General features: G+C 37.3%; 3 protein-coding genes across 9 annotated transcripts; 1 reads left to right on the plus strand and 2 right to left on the minus strand.

Annotated features, from left to right (window-relative positions):
* Positions 1 to 3,495: 3,495 nt before the first annotated feature.
* Positions 3,496 to 10,290, minus strand: LOC137715804 (carbamoyl phosphate synthase arginine-specific large chain, chloroplastic). 5 transcript variants are annotated; one of them, XM_088691366.1, is made up of 4 exons: positions 8,617 to 10,290; positions 7,591 to 8,283; positions 5,293 to 6,861; positions 3,496 to 3,885 (listed from the first exon to the last, which is right to left on the minus strand). In XM_088691366.1, exons 1-3 carry the CDS (start codon positions 9,964 to 9,966, stop codon positions 5,311 to 5,313), a joined length of 3,594 nt encoding a protein of 1,197 aa, XP_088547492.1. In that variant the 5' UTR covers positions 9,967 to 10,290; the 3' UTR covers positions 3,496 to 3,885; positions 5,293 to 5,310. The 5 variants fall into 5 exon arrangements, with proteins under 5 accessions (XP_088547492.1, XP_068311253.1, XP_088547491.1 ...); XM_068455152.2 differs by lacking the exon at positions 3,496 to 3,885 and adding an exon at positions 3,976 to 4,359; XM_088691365.1 differs by lacking the exon at positions 3,496 to 3,885 and adding an exon at positions 4,403 to 4,811.
* A 2,624-nt stretch (positions 10,291 to 12,914) lies between these two features.
* LOC137716271 (uncharacterized) lies at positions 12,915 to 17,416 on the plus strand. 3 transcript variants are annotated; one of them, XM_068455697.2, is made up of 10 exons: positions 12,921 to 13,275; positions 14,089 to 14,119; positions 14,242 to 14,390; positions 14,666 to 14,757; positions 14,868 to 14,875; positions 14,970 to 15,041; positions 15,156 to 15,323; positions 15,516 to 15,611; positions 16,033 to 16,152; positions 17,011 to 17,416. In XM_068455697.2, the coding sequence occupies exons 1-10, from the start codon at positions 13,256 to 13,258 to the stop codon at positions 17,122 to 17,124; spliced, it is 870 nt and encodes a 289-aa protein (XP_068311798.2). In that variant the 5' UTR covers positions 12,921 to 13,255; the 3' UTR covers positions 17,125 to 17,416. The 3 variants fall into 3 exon arrangements, with proteins under 3 accessions (XP_088547493.1, XP_068311798.2, XP_088547494.1); XM_088691367.1 differs by lacking the exon at positions 14,868 to 14,875 and having other exon boundaries at positions 12,915 to 13,275; XM_088691368.1 differs by lacking the exons at positions 12,921 to 13,275; positions 14,868 to 14,875 and adding an exon at positions 13,385 to 13,600 and having other exon boundaries at positions 13,964 to 14,119.
* A 464-nt stretch (positions 17,417 to 17,880) lies between these two features.
* LOC137714297 (uncharacterized) lies at positions 17,881 to 19,491 on the minus strand. The gene is made up of 2 exons (XM_088690390.1): positions 18,165 to 19,491; positions 17,881 to 18,125 (listed from the first exon to the last, which is right to left on the minus strand). The coding sequence occupies exons 1-2, from the start codon at positions 19,489 to 19,491 to the stop codon at positions 17,881 to 17,883; spliced, it is 1,572 nt and encodes a 523-aa protein (XP_088546516.1).
* Positions 19,492 to 21,762: the final 2,271 nt, after the last annotated feature.

Here is a 21,762-nt window from a genome sequence, read left to right on the forward strand (position 1 = left end):
AAGAGCAATTGACCTCCAATTAAGCTGGCTCTTTCTTTCTTAATTCTCTCTATCAATGACTTGTTCAAGTAGCCCAATTAGCGGACATAACACGGTAATTTGTCTCGTTTTCTACTGAATTACGCAAATGGATTACAAGCAATAAACACGAAAGCAATCATTTTATTGTTGAAATAGAATACTACACTGATGTAGTGATAACTGATGAGATTGTAGAAAAAGCGTTAGCGGCCTACTACTGGTCACGCTAATAGTATTTTCTGCATTCATATGGTACAGTTGAGAGAAGTTTTATCACAAAAAACATCAGTGTAACTAGAAGGAAAATTTGTTGTTTGACGTGTGATTTTTGTATTCATCATGTGGCTCATAAGAAATGTTTATGGCCTCATTTGATTTTAGTGATTAGATTCGAATAGATTACTCTCTAAATTCAAGATATAATAATATTGAAGGTAGAAAATAATGATTTTTTTTCTCTTATTTTAAGGAGATTAGAAGAGGATTAGACATGAAATAAACTTCTCACTTCTAATCCTACCATTTCATGGAGGATTGAAAACTTGAAATATATAAATTTTCTTCTTGACTAATCCATCTCGTACGTCCAAGTTAACCACAATTTTTTCATTTCTTCTTTATGATACCTTAAAAATAGTGACTTATCCATTCCAACGTAATCCTCCATTCTAAACAAAGTCGATTTCTATCTCCTTTATCATGTGACTAGAGAGAACTTTTACGGTAATTCATGAAAATCGCATATGAGAGAAATATAAACACATGATTGTATATAACATGCGATCTGACAGTTTTTCCCGTAGCTCATTGGAAGCAGAGACTTGATACCCAGATGACCATACTTATCACATGTAGGACTAAGTTGATACAGGGTCGAATATGTTGGCATCACATGCAGGGAAAATGGCTGCTCGTCCTAAATTGGACAACGTGGAGAGCCGCAGGATTTTTTGGAAAATTCAAGCGTAACCCAGAAAATTTGTATAACAACAATAGCATTTGGATTTTGGACCTAACCTTATCATGAATTGACTCTAATATTAGAGATTTTATTTATTATTGTTATTATTATTTAACAACGGGAGAGGGGAATTGGAATTAGAACGTTTTTTAATGATAGATTCAAAAGTACAACTATACAAAAAGCTTTTGTTTTGAACTTTTACTAATAGATAAGAGCTCATTTGAAAGTATTTTTAAATTGATTGAAAGCATTTTTTGTGAAAATATTTTTGGAATCAATCCTTGGTAAAAATGCAAGTAAATCCTAAAAAATCACGTGAAGTGCTTCATGATGATTCTTGTAGGAAGCACTTAAAGTGCATTTATAATCCAAAAATATTTTCTCTAAAAACGCTTCCAATTATTACAAAAGTAAATCCAAACCAGCCCTAAAATTTATTAAACTATTTTCCTGAACTTTTTCCCTAGTGCCGATTAGTTCCGTAAGCTTTTGTTTTGGGCAATTATATTTCCCTATGTTTCATTTAAATTTTCGTTAATATTGTCACATTTCAAGAAATGTAAACTATCAAACAAAAATAACATTAAATGATCAACATTTGAACTTTTTGGGGCAAAACGTTGAATTGAACGTGGGTAAAAACGAAGATATATTCGTCATTTACATTAGTTCGGGGAAAAATGGTCTGAATAAAAATTTAAGGAAGTAACTCTCAATGATATAAGTTCAAGGGAGAAATCAACAATATACTTTGTATCGTATCTGTTATAATAAATAATTGACCAAAAACATATATGTTGTGAAGAATAGGTTATTGTACTCAAAATTCAGAGAGAAAATTGGAGCCATTGGTCCGTGGAGTTTACCACACTTAGGGTTTTATTAATTTTTATATTATCTAAACTAACTATTAACAAAAAAAAAATATGAACCAAAAAGGGATGAAAAGATCAAATTAACCTTGTCAACAAAACTAAAGAAATATAACCAGTTAAAATTTATGGCCAGTATAGTAAGTTAAACACAATAATTTTACTATTTTTTTTTTTCTCAAAGCCCAAGAGCCAAATCAGTTGCCTCCAATTTCTCTCTCATGTCTTTCTTTCAAATAAAATAAACTTTTGATAACAAAATAGTTATCTAGAAACAATCACTAAAGAATGAACAACCTCTTCAGCTAAGAAAAATCCTTTGAAGGTCATCACCAAAAAGTTCTAGTGGCCATTTTATAATTTCTCTCTTTGTCTTATTTATTTTTTTAAAAAAGACAAAGAAAAATTAATAAGCACATGTATAGCATGTGTACAATTGTTTTTTTTATTTTGTCAAACGATAGATTTATTAGATTATATATTAAATTAGGAAGCCGACGGAGTTCGAACTCATATCGTGATGCAAGTGTAACATTCATCTTCATCACTGTAGTAGAAAACCACCAACACAACAAAATTTTCAATTGATATGATTATTCACCTTAACTGCACAATTAGTGATGTCATCGCATTTAATATTGAATTTATATAAGTGAATGTTAACATAAATTATAAAAAATATGGTAAGTGTAGGCCTGCCATTTTGTCTCCTTGTTGGAAATGACATTAGCTAACAGCTGGATAGCGGAACCTTGAAGTTATATTGATCTTTTGACTTGCAGTCAAATTACATACTGGTTGAAGAGGACCCGGCTTCTCTGTCCTCTCAGTTTTCATACACTTTTATTCTTTTTTATTTTGTGGGATCACGATTAAGTCAAGTTAATATTTTATATTGATTTTTTTTATAGAGATAATAAGACAAAAAGTAATAGTGATATTAAATGTTGACGTGGTTTAACCATGACCGCACAAATAGGAAGAGATGAGAGTGTATGGGAATTGCGAAGGTAGAGAAGCCAGGTCCGGTTGATGACATGTTCAACTTTTGGATGGTTCGTCTTTGGTGGTCTTTTTTATTTTAGAATGGTAAGTAGGAAAAAAAAATAGTATTTCCTCAATACAATCATGATCGCTTATTTCGCGTACAATTTATTACGTAATTGTCTAGATGATACAAGAAAATTTGAGTTTTGTGTGCTAGCAAATAAAAAATGTAAAGCAATATAATTGGGTTTGGGCTCAAATTGAACCAAACTATAGTTTGGTTTGGTTTGATTTGGTTTTGTAAAAAATGGATATTGCATCTTTTGGTGAAATCTAATTTGGCTGTCAATATGATTCTACAAGGTGCGAGTGACAACCATCCTCTTGGTAAATTGATGCAAACTTGCCATGAGCTGCTAGACAAAGATTGGAATTGTGTTTATCATGAAATGAATTTTGTAGATAATGAACTTGCTAACTTGAGTTTGTCGTATTCTCTTAGTCCAGTTTATTTTGATCACGCTCATGCCTCTTGTGGACATCTCCTAGTGTCATACGTTGATTAGATCTCTAGACCTGGTGATGTTTTGCTTTATTTTCTCTTTGGGCGTTTAGCACCGTTTTTTACCAAAAAATAAAAATAAAAATAGCTTTGATAAACAGAACGTAACGAAACCATTATATTATACTTGACTTGGCCGTGGTGTTTTGGGGCAAACCCAATCCACTCGAGAATGTGTCCATCCCTAAATGAAAATCCTTTGCATTCAAAAATCAAGTCTGATAGCCACTTAATGCTACGGTTTAGTGATATTTCTCTTCTTGTGAAAGGTCTTAAGTTCGATACCTGCTAAAGGTGAATTTGAATCACATTATTGCAAGCCAATTGTAAAGCTTAGCCCACTTCCACACCCACTTAGTACCAGAAAATATTGTTCGTTAAAAAAATATACGCCAGGTATGGTGGTCAAGTGAAAGTCTTGAGAGAACGTCCTAATTACACTAATAACTCAGTTGAAGTAGGTCGGGCTTGACCGCAATCTACATAATTATACAAACACAAAGCATTCAAAACCAACTAATAATTAAGGGTTGAAAATCTCCTCTCAAGTGTCCCAACCCTTAATTAAATATCAAACAATCACTTGAACCGTTAATTATACATCAAACAATCACTACAGCAATCATGAGAACCAAGAAAATTAAGGTCATGAATGAATCACGCACCAGAAAGGGCAAAAACGAGTGCAGAATTCAATGTATTTCTAAGTGCAAACATAACGAACAGGCTACTAGTCTACGGCAGCAGACAACATTCCTGGACCAGCTAAATTCAAATATACATTGGCAGTGCAGAGAAAATGGTCAAAGGTCCTGTACTTGCGTCACCTTGGGTTGGGAAAGACTAAAGGCTGCGGTGGAAAAGCATCCATGCCGAAAACGGGAAAATTTTGTGAAGTAACACCCCAAGACGTCGACTGATAGCACGCGACAGCGATGGGTTTGTACTTCAGACTGAACCAATAACAGTTTGAGAGAGAATTTATTGCCGAAAAGAAAGAAGAAATCCAGTCACAATAATCAACCACAATCATTACATTTGGAAAAGTTTTAGGTAAAGGTTCTGTCTAGATGTCTTTATAACTCCGTTAAAACAGAAACACTCCTCTTGTTTATCAACTAGGATCATGACCGAAATGCTCAATCAGATAGAAAAGAAAAGCTAATTCAGCTGCTACACCTATACCAAGTTTTACTAGCTCAAGAGAATTCCAAAATGACCAAGAACAGTTCACACACGCGTGACCAAAGAAAATGTTAATGCGCCACGCAAAGAGCATAAAATGTTAGACCAGAAGTGATGTGGTAGTCAATAGGGGGCCAGGGTAATGGCAAATCTATCCTCTCCTAAGAGCCTGTCTCGGGTGTGAGCCCATGCAAAAACACCACTATGATATGTCCAAAAACTGAATTCCTGAAAACTGTGGCTGTTAACTACCATTTCTAGATATAATAATGCTACAAAAACCAGTGTAAGTTCGAATGGTTGCTGTATTATATCTGAAGCATGCTGTAGGTATGGTACATCGGAACATTCACTTTCTCAATAAAGTATAAGTATTCTGATGATCAAGCTGCGTATAAAGCATTTTGAAAAAGTACGTCATAGTGAAATAACATACAGCACAGAATAGCTATCCTACAAACAGACCATGATTGTACCACCATCAAACTAATCTATGATACGCACACCAATGCCTTAAAATCCTACATTATAGCTAATCCAAAATTTGCAATTATAGCTTCCACAAAAGGGGAGGGAAAAAATTGGATTTGGCCAAATTTTGGTAAAAAATAATAACTCAACGGCAACCTGTTCATAACATTACCAGATACGTATGTTAGAAACAAAACGAAAACAGAGGAAGTGGAAGCCCAACTGCTTACCAGACAATCTAGGTCAGCTCAGAGGGAGGAAGTAACTGTCTGCAACAATTTATCACTCCCAGCTTTGTTCTCATCCTCAAAGAAGTCCTGCAGTGCAATCATCTTAATAGTGCTAGACTTTAGGCTCTTTATTGCTTCTGCAGTTGCCAAAGCTCCGGCAATAGTTGTTATTACTGGAATCTTGTAAGCAAGGCCCAACCTCCTCAGTTGCCGTCCATCAATCTGATCGAGTGCATCACCCGAACTTGTGATCACCATTAATTGGATTTGCCCATTGGCAACCATATCAGCGGCATGAGGCCGCCCTTCATGAAGTTTCAGCACTCGTTCCACTGGAAGTTTTGCTAACTCAAGAATATGAGCCGTCCCAGAAGTTGAAACAATCTTGAATCCAAGTCCTAAAAAGGCTTTGGCAATCTTTTCAAGATGAGGCTTGGTCAAATCATTTAAGCTGAGGAACACTGTGCCAGCAAGTGGCAGCTTCTGCCCAGCAGAAATCTGCGCCTTGGCGAATGCAATGGGAAACTCATAATCAATACCCATCACCTCCCCAGTGCTACGCATCTCAGGCCCCAGCAACACATCACAGCCTGGGAACTTCTCAAATGGAAGAACAGCTTCCTTTACTGATACATGTGCAGGAATGACCTCTTTTGTGAAATTTAGATCATGAAGGGACTTCCCAGACATGACAAGAGAAGCATATTTTGCCAATGGATGCCCAATCACCTTTGACACAAAAGGGACAGTACGGGAAGCACGAGGGTTTGCCTCAAGTAAGAAAACGTCTCCAGACAATGTAATTGCATACTGACAGTTCATCAGCCCACATACATTCAGCCTCTTGGCCAATTTTGTAGTCCATGTCCTAATTGTGTCCAAGCAAGAAGTAGGGATAGTTTTTGTTGGAATCGAGCAAGCAGAGTCTCCAGAATGGACCCCAGCCTGTTCAATGTGCTCCATTATCCCACCAATGACAACATTCCCCTGAGAGTCGGCAAGTGCATCGACATCAATCTCAATGGCATCAGATAGATACTTGTCAATCAACACAGGGCGCTCTGGGTCCACCTCAACAGCATTTTCGAGGTAGGTCGCAAGTTTTTCGTCACTATATACAATCTCCATGGCTCGGCCACCCAATACATACGAAGGCCGAACAACAACTGGGTACCCAATGTCCTTCGCAATGGCAACAGCATCAGCTTCACTCTTGGCAATACCTCCTTTTGGTTGTTCAATCTTTAACTCATTAAGGATTGTATTGAACTTCTCCCTGTCCTCAGCAGCATCTATGGAAGCTGGTGAAGTACCCCAAATGCGTACGTGTCCATTCCCACTTGCACATTTAGGCTTGTTTTCATCTAGATACTGCTGAATAGGAAGTGACAGCTTCAACGGTGTTTGACCTCCAAACTGCACAATGATGCCATCAGGTCTTTCCAAATCAATTATGTTCAGCACATCTTCGACAGTTAGTGGTTCAAAATATAGACGGTCACTTGTGTCATAATCTGTGGATACTGTTTCAGGATTTGAATTCATCATTATTGTCTCATATCCTGCTTTCTGTAGAAGGGAAGGGAGAAGCAGGCAAATCAATAGAGGATTTGAGCAAATTACATCTCTTAAATGCACAGGCACCATCTATTCATTAAATTATAAAAAAAAGGGTAAAACTTGCAGAGGCCAAGTATAAGTAATGGCGGCCAATGTATAACTATGTTTGCATGTATGTGCATTAATGACACAGGAGGGATTCCTTAAAACTTGCAGAGGCCAAGTATAAGTAATGGCGGCCAATGTATAACTATGTTTGCATGTATGTGCATTAATGACACAGGAGGGATTCCTTCTTCCAGTAAGCTCGTTGATAAAACATACACACCAAATTCAATAAATCCATAGATCTATTTTAGATATGCAAGTAACAGAACTACTTTTCAAGAACAAGATACTACAAATGCATCAAATGATATTGCATCTCCAAATTTCTTATCTACTGCCACTGAAATTGAAGTGTATCACACTCACCGACCCCAAGTCTAAATCCCATAGGCATCTTACTAGAGTAATCTAATTGTAGTATTGAGGAGAAAAAGGTCTGATTGCCCAACTTGTAACTGCCTAGTTAAAAAATTCATGAGTAGGATCTATTATTATTAAGCAAATATATCTAAAACCAATTGTGTTCAGCTAAAGCAGCCTATTAACTAAAAGTTAGGATATCTAGGTTTTGCTTAGAAACTTAGGTTCAGGAACGTAGGCAAGTGGGCAGTTAACATATCAAAGACAAACCTGAAGTGCAAAGGACGTGTGGCAACAACAGTAGTCAAACTCGATCCCTTGGCCAATTCGATTTGGTCCTCCACCTAAAATCAAAACCTTCTTACTTTGGGTGGGAGCTGATTCACACTCATAGTCATAGGAAGAGTACATGTACGGAGTATTGGCCTCAAATTCTGCAGCACAAGTATCCACCCGCTTATATGCTGGAGCAATACCTAATGATAGTCTCTTCAACCTGACAACTTTTTCAGAGGATTTAGTGGCAAAAGCTATCTGTTTGTCACTGAAACCTCTTTTTTTCACTTCGTAGAACTCATCCTTTGTTAAATCAGATAAGTTTCTAGCCAGGAGGTATTGCTCCACATCTACCAGCTCCTTAAGCTGTGTGAGGAACCATTTGTCAATGAAACTCAAGTCATGAATATCATCGACCTTCATACCCCTCTTCATTGCAGCATATACGGCATGGATGCGGTCTGGGTTAGGGACTCGGAGGCTATACTTCAATTGTTCCCAATCCCAGTCAAGCTCCTTAATTTTAGCACAGCCCCATCCAGAGAAACCACATTCCAAAGATCGAACTGCTTTCTGAAACGACTCCTGAAATGTGCGACCCAGTGCCATTGACTCACCAACAGATTTCATTTGTGTAGTCAATATTGGTAGTGAACCTGGAAATTTTTCAAATGCAAACCTGGGAATCTGCACAATTCAATACAACGAGAACAAATAAGAAATGACATACAAACCAGGTCTAAAAGTGCATGGGATAACAGAAACATACTGCTAACAATGAAATGAACAACGACAATAATTGATGACCTTCCTTCATGCATAAGTAATCGTGATTTAGTAAAGTATCCAGGAAGCTGATGGACAATGATTATCTAACATTATAAAAAAAAAGCTAAAGCCCCGTCTAAGGTCTAACCATCGCATCGTTGCTAACATGTGACTAAACAAGTATAAGGCACAACGTGTTTATCAGAGTGTTTAATTAGAGTGCTACGTAAAGGGTAATGAAAAAGCACTTGCCTTGGTCACTACATAATCTATGGAAGGCTCAAAGCTCGCCGGGGTTTTCTTTGTAATGTCATTAGGTATCTGATCCAAGGAATACCCAACCGACAACTTGGCAGCCATTTTCGCAATGGGAAAACCAGTAGCTTTGGATGCCAAAGCTGAGGACCGAGACACCCTCGGGTTCATCTCAATCACCATAACCTCACCATCGACAGGATTAACCGCAAACTGCACATTGGAACCGCCACATTCCACTCCAATCTCCCTTATGATAGCAATGGAATAGTCCCTCAGCCGCTGATACTCCTTATCCGTCAAAGTCTGAGCCGGGGCCACAGTGATCGAATCCCCTGTATGAACCCCCATTGGGTCAATATTCTCAATGGAACATATAATCACTACATTGTCAGCCAAGTCCCTCATCACCTCAAGCTCGTACTCCTTCCATCCCAACAATGACTTCTCAACCAAAACCTGAGACGTCACACTAGCCGCAATCCCCGCCTTACAAATGTCCTCAAATTCTTCTCTGTTATAAGCAATGCCACCTCCGGTTCCTCCCAAAGTAAACGCCGGCCTGATAATCAACGGAAACTCCCCAATCTCATTCGCAATTTTGATACATTCCTCCAAAGTAGTCGCAATCCCAGATGGCGGTGTCTTGATACCTATGTTCTTCATGGCCTGCTTGAACAAGTCCCTGTCCTCTGCTTTCTTGATGGCATCCAGCTTCGCTCCGATCAATTCGACCCCGTATTTGGCCAAAGCCCCGCTCTCGGCCAGTGCCACGGCCAAATTCAGCGCCGTCTGGCCTCCCATTGTTGGCAACAGAGCGTCAGGCCGCTCCTTCTCGAGCACCTGCTCAACCAGCTCGGGAGTCATGGGCGTAATGTAAGTCTTGTCGGCCAAGTCCGGGTCGGTCATGATCGTGGCCGGGTTGGAATTGATCAAAACGACCTCGTATCCGTCCTCCTTCAGCGCCTTGCACGCCTGAGTCCCCGAGTAATCGAACTCGCAAGCTTGTCCAATCACAATCGGCCCGGCTCCGAGAATCATGATCTTCTTAATGTCCGTCCTCTTCCCCAGCTTCGGCGCCGCCCCTTCCTTCGCCGCAGCAGCTCCGCCATTACCCGAGTCGCACTGGACCGAGTTGACTCGGTGACTCGTACGGTTGGGGAAAGTGGCGAACAGCGACGGAGATGATCGGAGGCGGAGAGCGGGGGAGGATGAGCTTCGCGCTCCGAATTTCTTGGAGTAGAGGACGAAGCGGAAGCTGTTTGGTTTCGACGAATAGAGCTTGGAGTTGCCGAAAATTGAGAGCTTCGAGGAGAGAACCTCGCTGTGGCTGAGGCAACGGTCCATTTCTGTTGCGGGAAATGGAGACTGTCACGGAGGAGGCTGAGAGATTAGAGAGAGAAAGAGGAGAGAGGAGAGAGATGTAGATTTGGGGATTAGGGTTTAGGGAGGTTTAGAGGATATCCAGTTTTGTGCTGTTGGAAGTGTATGTCAGTGAGTGAGTGGGGCTTTGGGAGTGTTTGTTTTTAGCTGGCGGGGGAAGGAAAAGGATCTCCGCCGCATCCTGTTTGTGGCGATCCGGAGCTAAGCTTGTTTATCGCATAGCTAAGGTTGTTCATCGCATATCGTACAATTAATTTTTGTTAATTATATATATTTAATTTAAAATTTAAAATTTAAAATAATTTTTAATCGTATGATATACGATGAATTGAATGATTGTGATTGTTTAATCTTCTGAATCCTTACAAAAAAGATACGGTGAGGATCATTTTCCGTGGGAAAGGCAATGCAACAGTACAGGCGGCGACGCCGTACTGTGCAACTAAGATTTTAGGGTTTTTGTTTTGTCAAATCATATTAAATGTTTTGTTTTGATTTTTAACTTTTATTGGATTTGGACTTTCAACGACTCAGCCCATAATCAAACACTAAGGACGAACATATGGAAAACGTTTTTATTACAATTGTGATTAAACCGTTATTAATTCACACGTTACAATATAAATTTAACAAAACATTTTTTTTTTGTCAAAAATTTGATAAAACATTAGGAGATAGCTAATACTTTATGAACATAGACAATAAGTTTAATAAGTACGTACTCCTACAATTGTATCCTAACAAAGAGTTGCTTATGTACAATTTAGAATTGGGTATCCAAGCTCATACCCGAAATCGAAAGTATTTATTTTCCATAACGGCTTTTATTCATAAAGAAAGATAAATACATCATACTTATGTGATGATCATGATGTAAAAGAGAGACATAAATGGTAAGGTGCATTTTAATCAAGTGATAATCGTGATGAGAGAAAAAAACACAATAAGAAATATACAACTGTTACAAGACAAATTATCCCCTCAAGAATGTCATGCCCCATGATAGACAAATGACACACATAAACCTGTCATCCTTCAAATTTCAAACGGTAAATCCTAAACTACAAGCAACTCTACAACAATTAAAAGATACAGTAAATTTATTAACCGTGATTTAACTTTTACAATATTGTGGTCATTCATGAGAGAAAACCCTATCTATCTATTATTGTGTACAATATACGCATCTCTTTGTTTTTTACCACATGACTAGTCACATAATGGTCATGCGACGAGAGAGACTGAAAGATAGCAACATACTAACATGGGAGTTCCTCTCCATCCATGGATCATTTAAAGCACAAATTTTAAAATCTTCCAACATGCAAAATTTTCACCATAGGAGAAACAATAGAAAAACAGTTAATATCTTTCTAGTTTTGTTATTTCATATCATGTCATGTTACCATTATATCAAGTTAGCCTTAAAAAATCGTAAACTTGGTTGATGTGAAACTGGCATTTTTCTCGAAACTTGACATTTTCTCTCTTTCGACTTCAATTCCACGAGATCCAAGTAAATTATTCTCCAGATCGGCTTGACAATATTGGATAGTTTGAGACTTAAAATGAAAGCAATGGTAGAAAAGTCAGGCAGTTGCAAGTTCATTGGGAAAAATGAGATTTTCATCAAAGCATACGAGGAATATAAACAAAAAACTTTCAAAGTTTAAGTATCCTTCATTATTCCTTTTGATTGTATAACCGTCAAATTAACTTTCATTTCTATTACTTATATGAATCAAGCACCCTGAGTTTAATTCTTATAACACTATTTTTCTAATGATGTGAGTTTGATAGATATTAGTTCTATAGTGCGTGGTAGCAAAGGTCCTTAAATTGTACTCCACGTTTAGTTTTCGTTCTTGAACTCTCATATTAGTTTCTCACATCTTCCAACTTAACTTTGCATTGCATGATTCGTACATACGTCAAATATGTCTTCTTTTTCGTCAAAGTTAAGGGCACAATGGTCTTTTCATTCTAAAAAAATCTAGTTTTTTTTTTTTTTTTTTTAAAGTGCTTGGCTCCTCAAAGTTAAGGAGGATTTAGTCCTCAAAATACTTCATGGCCTATCCACAGAATATAGTGCTTATGATCAGAACAATTTATATTATAAATATCAATGTAAAGATTACTTCTACAAAAAATCAATTTTATAAAATCGTTTAGCCAAAGAAAAAAAAAATCAAACTTTGAGGCCAAATTGAACAAACAAACCTGCAAACAATGATTTGGTTAGGATCTATTTCGCCCATAGTTTAGTGAAAATTGAACAAGATCGATCCGTTATATCATTAGCTTGATTGCGATTTGATTGTGAAATCGATTTAAACCAGAACGCGCCCTCCTCTAGGACTCATATCTCATCACTTAACAAAGTAGATAATCAAGGATAAAACTCCTTAAATCTAAGGAAATCTTTCCCCTTAGTGGAGGATGACCATTTGTTGAGGCGAAATTGCAATCTAAGACAAATTAGCAAGTAGCAATGACAGATTTAGGTGGAGCACAATGAAGCATAACAAATCTTTCCCCTTAATAATGCATTATGCATGTGACAACGCTGCCGGATAATTAGGGATTTAATATAAACAACAAATTAAAGCAAATCCTTCTTGTGGTTGCCGTTCCCCTAATCTTTCATCCCTCTCTAATTTCCTTCAAGAAAAGAAAATCCCAAAAAATATAAAGTGGAAAATACAGCCGGCTTGAACGATGCAATGTGGTGTCATTGTCAATCAAACAAAAATAAAAGAAAAAAAATATACTATTTCTATTTTCTTACGGAGGAAACGACGTCGTCTTAGCGGCAAAACGCGTGTCTAGGAACTCCAAAAAAGTGTTAACCCAAAATAAAATAAAATAAAATAAAATAAAAAACCCCTCAAAAGTCAGAAGGGACTCGCATCTACTCTTCCAACGTTCATTGGCTCCGTCTCCTGGCTCGACTCATGCTAAAATGCGCTGGGGGTTGAGCTGGTGACGACGTGACGTGCCTTTTTATTACAACGCCAACGGTATAAAGAAGCGAAGACTCTCTAATTTCCCTGCACTTGGCAAGAACAGAAAGATATTTTCTTCAATCCTGCTTGCTCAAATAATCCTCTGACTTCTGGGTTGAATTCTGCTTCTGCCTCTGCTTTTTGGGTTCAAAATCTGCTTCTGCTTTCTGGGTTCTGTCTGTTTTGTGCCACATTTGAAGTTGGGGATCACAGTTTTGGTCGGATTTTGAAGATTAAAGTCGGTGGAAATGGTTCTGATGAAGGAATTGTATCCTTTATATTTTTCCTTAATTATGGTTTCTGGATTGTTTATTTGTTACCCCTTTATCTGGTTGCTGAGAAAATGCTGTTTGATCTTGATTTATGTTGTTTTACAGATTTTTACTTGAGGTGGTCGATATTGGATTAACACAAACTTGAGCAAATTATGGTTTTTAATTTTGTTTTCTGTCACAAATTATGGTTAGTTTGGTGAATGAATGTACACTTCTGCACCCTGCATTTCTGGATTTTATTTTTATTTTTGTGGGTTTGAAGGATTAAGCATTTCCTTTTCTTTGCTTGCTGAGGAAAATGAAGAACAATGAACAACAGTAAGGCAAAGTTTCAATCTTTTCTGTTAATCCTGGGGTTTATGTTCTTTATTTGGTATTCAAATTTCAAAGTTTTCTTAGTCGTTACATATTTGGCGAATAAGAACTGATTGCTAATTCAAAGCTTTTATCTTTTTCTCAATATAGCATACATATATATAGTCTATATATATTTATGTATATGTGTACGTGTATCTGTGCTTGTATATATATATATATTCTTATTTAATAGTCTGCATATTATATGACTATATGGGTTCATGTCTTTATATATAAGCAGTGATTCACAGTCTGGATACGTATGCACGAAATCGTTTGCGAAGAGATTCATGAGAGTTTCGTACTAATTTAGTCAGCAAGAAGCACATTGTAGGCTATGCCGCTATGGAGAGTTTTCTCTCACAACTCTTGCTATACAAAAACTAAGTCACCTTTCCATTGAGGTTTCCTTAACTCTTTGTCTTCTTCAACTGGGGATTTGCGTGAAGTCGGATTGTCATGCCCATGTCGTTGGAAGAGGTAAATGCAGTTAACGAGCTTACGATTCTGTGTTCTACTAAAATTCTCAGCCATTAGTTTTGTTTAGTTTTCACTTGTAAAAGAACTCTGGAGTGATTGTTAACAACAACTTTGAACTGCAGTATCAAGTAGCCCAGACGTACATGGTCATGAAGATGCAGGAACAGAACACGAACAGTACCGAAGGGGTGGAAATAGTAGAGAGTAAATCCTTTGAAGATGATGTATTTGGAAAGGGTCACTACAGCTCTAAAATTTATCGTCTACAAAGGTAAAACCAGTTCAGATTTGTCAGTTTAAGTTGCTATCGCTAAATTGTTTATTTAATGATGTTGAACTTTGTTTCCTCAGTTAAAAAATTACTTGGTACATTATTTGGTTCTGATTTTACCACAGCATTGATACCACCTATGTTCCTACGTATATGGTGGCCGAACTGTTTGTTCACTCTCTTTTCCGTGAAGTGGATCATCTGTTTATACGTTTCATTGAGACATGTATTTTATGAATTCCAAGGTTACTTATTCATTCATCTTCTTATTCCAGCAAAGCTCCTGGTTGGCTTACCACTTTTGCGCCAGCAGATGCTCTCATCATGCAAGAGGAAGCCTGGAATGCACACCCAAGATGCAAGACAGGTTTTCCATTCTTTCTTCAAGTCAATTGTCATGTATCTTATTTTTAAACACACTTCAAACTTATTCTAACTTGGGTTTTGGTTGACTTCAAATGGATGGCCAATGGACAGTAATCAAGGTATTTATTTATTTATTTTTGTCCGTCTCTGAAAACAATTGATACTTCATGTATTCTTGGCCTTTTTTGAAATTAATGTTTTGGAATTTTGCAGTGCCCGTACTTCACCAAGTTTCAGCTGACCGTCGAAACAGTTAACAGAGCTGACAATGGCCATTCGGATAACGTAAGTTTCTAGAAAAGTTTTGTGTTCTTTTATTTTGTAGCTCTGTTTGCAGCCAAAATTTGGTCATTTACTGTCTTTATCGTCCTCTTTGACACTTTGTTAACTACAACCTAGGTTCATGGTCTAAGCAAAGCACAACTAGCAACCAGGGATGTGGAAACTGTTGATATTGCTTCATCTGCAAAGGATTACTGGAGTCTCATAGTTGGCACTAACAACACCGACTTTTCCCAATTTACATCAATGAAAACTGGACGTGGTCCACTTTTAGAGGGCTGGCAGGTTGGAATAATCCCTACCATTAGTTTAATCTTGTATTGATTTATGAATTGTCTATTACTCACTGTGCTTAGTAATGCTTTTTACATGGATATTATGTCTTGCAAAATCTTACTCTCTGATTTGTATTTGACTTGGATTGGATTGTCTTCTAGGTCTAACTGCTAATCTGTTAATTATTTTTTAAAATTTCAGGACACGTCGGATCCAGTTATGACAGCCTACAAACTGGTCACCATTGATGCACCATATTGGGGTTTCGGCAATAAACTTGAACGAGCTTTGCTATTGGTAGGCTCTCTTAGATTTGATTATCAGTTATTATTTTTGTTATACGTTACACATCTTTGGGTTATGACAACCATCTTCCATAATACAATAGCTATGCAAATGGCAGCATCACCCAACTAACCATTAAGTTATATTTATAAATAGTTGATTTGTTTTCATAGTTCAGGTTTGTTTTGCAGCAGAATGAGGCAATGTTTACTACTGTTGGAAATAAAAATAATGATACGGGGGAAACAAAGAGATTTTCTTTTTTATTTTCTAAGGAAGATGCTAAGCCGAGTGAAACGTTAATTTTATATTGGTTTTCGATTTTACCATGTGTGTGATTATCTTCAGAACGTCTATTCATATTATAAGATCTTGGAGTTTACCTTTTATTATACTTTTAACAGTGTCATTATAATTGGGATACTTTTTATAGGGTGAAAGGGCTCTTTTCCTAGAAAGCCATCGGAATTGCTTTTCTTGGATTGATGAATGGTCCGGAATGACAGTTGAACAGATACGTGAACATGAACGTGAACGACATAGAAACTCAGAGGTATGAAGGTTCTTATAGTGCATATCTTTTAACATTCATTAGCTATCCAAAGAAAAGAAAAAAAAAAAAAAAAAAAAGAAATCTGCATCAACTTTAAATTGTATAGCTTTACATAAAGTTGCATCTTGTCGATGTGTTGGTGATAGAAAATTACATTTACATAAGCCGAAGTATATATACACTTCTATTCCCTGTAATTTACTAAAAGTTTCAATCTGGGATTCTGGGGCATCTAGCCAATTTGATTAATGTCAACCTTGTAATTTCCAGTTGATCACAAAAATTGGAACTTATAAGGAATTGACGACACAACGTCTATTCCTTATAGTTTCACAACATGATCGATGTCAATCCTTCTTCTATTTTGTTGTAATTTACTGTAGCCAATTCTATTCAGCTAGTTAAGGCAAAATTGAGTACTGAATTTTACATCAGACAATCTCAGTTTCACTTGACAGACCAGATTGACATTTCTTAAGAGGGACCAGATTGACACATTAAAATTTAAGATTAAGGTTGTTCAAATAAAATTGAGGGAGCAAATTAAAACTCTAAGCAAACTGGAGAAAGGTAAAGTGTACTTCGGTTGTTTAAATCAATCTTTCATTGTTTCCAGTCATTCAAATTAATTTACCAAAAAAGAGTCATTAAAATTTGTAGTTAGTGACAATTATCAGCTTTGCTTCGAGTGTGGGTTTTTGTGTGACTGTCTGGTTAGTTTCTGCGAATTCCCCGTCTTCTGTGCTTCGAAAATTGCAGACTTCTGTTCTATTTTGAAACTGAACCTTGCAGTACAAGTCAATGTCCCAATTATACATCATCAGTTCTTAACGTAAGACTGCTTTTTCCATGCTACAGATCCAGGAACTTGGAAGGCCAACTTTGGTGAAGAGCCTAGAAGATATCGACCAGAGATTATTACCCGAAAGCGAAGAAATTTTTAGCGGGCAGAGACCTCAACTTTCAACTTAAATCCACTCAGCATGGACTCTGTTGACTTGGAGCAAAATTTTTATACGTATGCTGCATTCGAACAACAATCACTTGCGCCCATCACAGAACAGTAGGCCTCACCTGTTTCGTATTACACTGCGCCGGGGGTGCTGAAGAAATTGTATTTGGCATGCCAGGGTCGGAGTTGTTTTCCTGCCGATTTGGCAGCATAAACTTGAGAGAATGTATAGCACACTTCATGTAACATACCCAGATAAATTATCAAAGAAATGAACACCCAGTCACTCAGCTTGGAAATTTTCCGAAAGAATTGTGCATCAAGCATGGTGGAACCGTGGAAGGCACCACATTCATAATTTGATTGCATTCCAAAGTACATGCCACATTTACAAATAACAAGTTTATACACTGAGAATGCTGCAACATACTTGTGAACTTCATTTGGGGGAGGGTAGTGATTTTTGTACCCCTGGTTTCTACTTCTGCGCGCCTCCCTTGTTTATGCACGTTGATTCACCTTCGATTTAATCAATCATAAGGCTAGAAACAATGGGAAGGAGTGCAGAACGTGAAAAAGGGAGTGCAAAAATCACTTCCCTCAGAAAAAAAATGTCTTGAGAAACAAATGGCGAACAATATATCTTGATCCTTTCTTTTACATGAGAAACAAATCATATAAACCATCAGAGTCAAATTCACTTGGAGGAGTTGAAACCTCTCCTGAAATTCATAAAATGCAAGTATCAACAAGCAAGTTAACTACCTCTTCCCACTTCACTCATCGTTTGATTCGTAAGGAAGTTGATTGAGATCCAAGTCCAGTTTTTCAGGAACAGTAGTGATCTCACCGTCTTCTTCAGCCACTGGTGCTACTTCTGCTGTCTCTGGAGCTTCTTCCACCGGCACTCTATTGTTGTGACATCTCTTGTGGCCTCCCAGAGCCTGACCTGTTGAGAACTTGGAGGGGCAGATGTTACACACAAACTCTTTGGTCTCGTGCTCCACTGCTTCAGCTTCTTCTGCTCTTTCAAGTACTTGGTTACTGGTAGCGCTAGGGCCATTGTAATTTTCTCTTTCAGCATACTTCGCACCAAATTCCTGAGTTCTTCGTGAAACCTGGTAGTGGGTTTGATCATTTAAAGCCGTGTCTTTAATGGTTTTTTTACCTGTTTTCGAAACCTCCTTCATCATCGCCTTTTTCAACTTCACCTTCCAACTAGTCTGATCAATATTCTCATCGTTGTTGTCGTGATCATCATCATCATCATAATCATCCACAGAAGCCTTTTCTTTACCTCCAATGCTTAACTTATTCGGCACGAAATTCACACTCTCAGACCTACTTTTCTCCGAAGTTTTATTGCCTTCGTATCCACCAGGTGACTTTTCTATTGCCTTCTCCAATGCCGATTCACTAACTTGGTGAGCTGCATATTTACTACTAAACCCGGCTGATTCGTCTACATTCATGTCACTCAACGTTGCATCTGATCTTGTGACTCTAAACTCTTGAGGCTTCTTTGAAATTTGTTTGTGGGTTTGACCAAACAAGCTGAAATCTTTTTTGGGTTTTGCACCTCCAAAATTTTTACTCCCCTCCTTGGTAATTTTCTTACTACCATCATCAAATTTGATGTTCTTGGATGAAGGGTTACCTTTGTATCCAACTGGTGACTCTTCTATTAGCTTCTTCCGTCCGAATTCGCCAACTTTGTCTTCACCATTAGGATCTCTTTGGTAAGCAATCCTGCGTCTTTGTTCAATATTCCTCCAGTTTACTAAAAAAATTGCTGCATCATTGTCTGTCTCTATGGTGTGATCAGAAAAACTACTATCACCATAGCAGTCATCATTGCCGTCATCTTCACCATCATCATCGGAGCCATTTTCGTATGAAGAAGATTTACTTTCTTCAGAAAGAGGCCGAACAGCCCCAGGAGGTCTGACACCCTTCCAGTCTCTTTCGCGATGGAGTCTCATGTGTCCGTGCAAGGATTTGATAGATGGGAAATCCTTTTTGCAAACGTAGCACGAGACTTCACTGCTGCTGCCGCCTTTGGAAGAACCACGCTTCTTCTTCTGCTTAAACAATGCTTTGTTCTTCTGGTGAAGAAGAGACTGATTGTGATGAACCTTTCTGTGACCTCCCAAAGCTTTTCCATTTTGAAATCTCTTCCCACATTGCTCACAAACCCGATCTCCACTTCGATGATGAACATCACTGTCTAGTACTACTTGTTTACCCTTATGATAATCATCGCCACGTAGCGCTACTTGTTCTTCAATCTCTTGTGCATGTACGTCATCATCATCCATGATTTCTTGATCTTCTTCTCCTTCATAATCTTCTTTGAGGTCCTTGTTTTTCTCTTGGAAGTTTTTCATCAAAAAAAAAGAAAACAGTCCAAATTTGTTTTCAGCTAAACTGATAGAGAAGCTTATGAAGAAGAAGAAGCTGGTTGTATAAAAAAAAAACTCCACAATTTTTTAGACCCTATCAAAAAGGTTCAAAGCCCTAATTGATTTTCTGTGAGTCCCTGGCCTTTTTTTGTTATTTTTTTTGGAGTGACAGAATCGTCCCGATTAATTAGTGGAAATTAATTAAGATTGATATGGAGTTTAATTTGTGACTCTTGGGGGTTTGGCTGAAATCTGTGATTATGATCCCTCCAATGACGAGTTGTGTCAAGATTAGTATGTTTGAGTATCCGATAAGTTTGCTGTAATTAATCTGCTGGGGTAAAATGGGTAACAAAATATTGTTGGTTAGGGAAGATAACTGTTGGGGTTCAATTGTTCAAATAGGACTTTTTGTTTAATCTTTAATTGGTCAAAGTTTAGTCCTTTTTTTTTATTTGATGAAAGTTTAGTCCTATTGAAAATTCTAATTTGCTTGACTTTGCTACCAAATCGGATTCTCACCTGCTTTAAGGTCCCACATTGACTCTCCAATCAGATATCTCTTTTCGGTAGCTTGGAGGAATTTTTCAGTGTGTTTGAAATACGATCATATACACCAAATGTCATATATAATTGGAGTAATACTTGTATAATATCATATAACCCGTATTTCACTGTTATTGTTTATTCTAATGGACCAAAATTGCGCTCTCTGTCTCAATATAATTCATGAATTTTGTTCTCATGATTGTAATGAGATTCAACAATTATATTGACCTATGCAATCTTGGGGTTTCTGGTGAGCTTGATTTTCAACAAAATGCTTGAAGCCTGCTCATTATTTTGTAAATATGTATCTTAACGCTTTTTGACACACCCCGACCGAAGTTCAGATGTGCTGGCCATCATGTGAGGGTAACGTAGCTAAGTGCGCAATAGAAGTGTATATAATAATAAGAAAATGCGAATAAAAATAAAAACCAACTAAAACTTAGTGTAACATCCCACATTGACTAACGGAGGGGGTGATGTGCATTATATATACACGCCCACCTCCATATAGCACGAGACATTTTGGGAACTCATTAGCTTCGAATTCCATCGGAACTTCGAAGTTAAGCAAGTTCGGACAAGAGCATTCTTAGGATGGGTGGCCCACTGAGAAGTTCTCGTCTGAGATCCCAGAAACAACCCTCAGGGCTTAGCTGAGTCACAAAGCGAACAATATCGTGTAACGACGGAATTAGGACTAGGATGTGACACTTTTTTTTTTTCAATGAATGACATATCATACTTCTTTACTTGAATCAATAGAGTTCGTGTGCAGCTAATCAATAGATTTTTTTTTTTTTTATATTTTTAATCAAACGAATTACGTACTGACATAACATACCAAGACAACATGAAATTAAGGTTATGTAGCCAAAGGAAATGGTGAACATGTGATTTCATTGGTGGGGTGGATTTGATTTTTCGTCCCTCTAGGGTATCGAAAGAGGGATGGATTGCACATGTGATTACTTATTTGGTAGACAAATTTTTATTAGTAATTTTTTTTTAAGTGATTTGGCAATGATGTGTCAGACGTATCGGTGATTAAATGGGCCATTCATGCAACGTCAAAGTATTTAACATATTTATATATTAACAGAGCTTCGACCATTTTACAACATTATAAAATGGAAACGATAAGGAAAATAGGCACCTAGAGCAATATGGATTAATATGCCTAATTGCATAGCTAAGCAAAAACAAAGTTGTTATAATCTTTGGGCTAATTTGGTTATATGGAAATCAGATTATGATGATTTATTTTTTAAACAAATAGTTATGTTGCCAAGTAGTCAATCTTTTGTGAAATTGATCCCATTCTCCAATCTCCACAGTCCAGGGGTGATTTTTGTAATATTGATCATTGATGAGTTTATCTCCAGATTCTGAAATAGGTAATTGTTTCTTTTCTTTCTGGTCATGGTTTAGGTAGGAGATACTTATAAACTTGTAGCTTAACTGATTAAGAGCGTTCGTTCTCACACCTAAAATATCCTGTTGTAATTTAAATGAATTTAATGTAAATTATCTTGTAAAAACAAAATCACACCTTATACATCTTTGATTGTTTGGTTGATATAGCAGCACTCAATTATAGGATTAAATTGAAGTCATGATGATTCGCAGAATAGTAATTGCTGGTATCTTTTTGTTTTTTTTTTTTCATTAATAGAATTGCTGGCATCTTATTAACCATTGAATTTT

The sequence above is a fragment of the Pyrus communis genome, chromosome 3, assembly GCF_041283825.1.
Source record: "Pyrus communis isolate YQ-2024b chromosome 3, ASM4128382v1, whole genome shotgun sequence".
Taxonomy (NCBI): Eukaryota; Viridiplantae; Streptophyta; class Magnoliopsida; order Rosales; family Rosaceae; genus Pyrus; species Pyrus communis.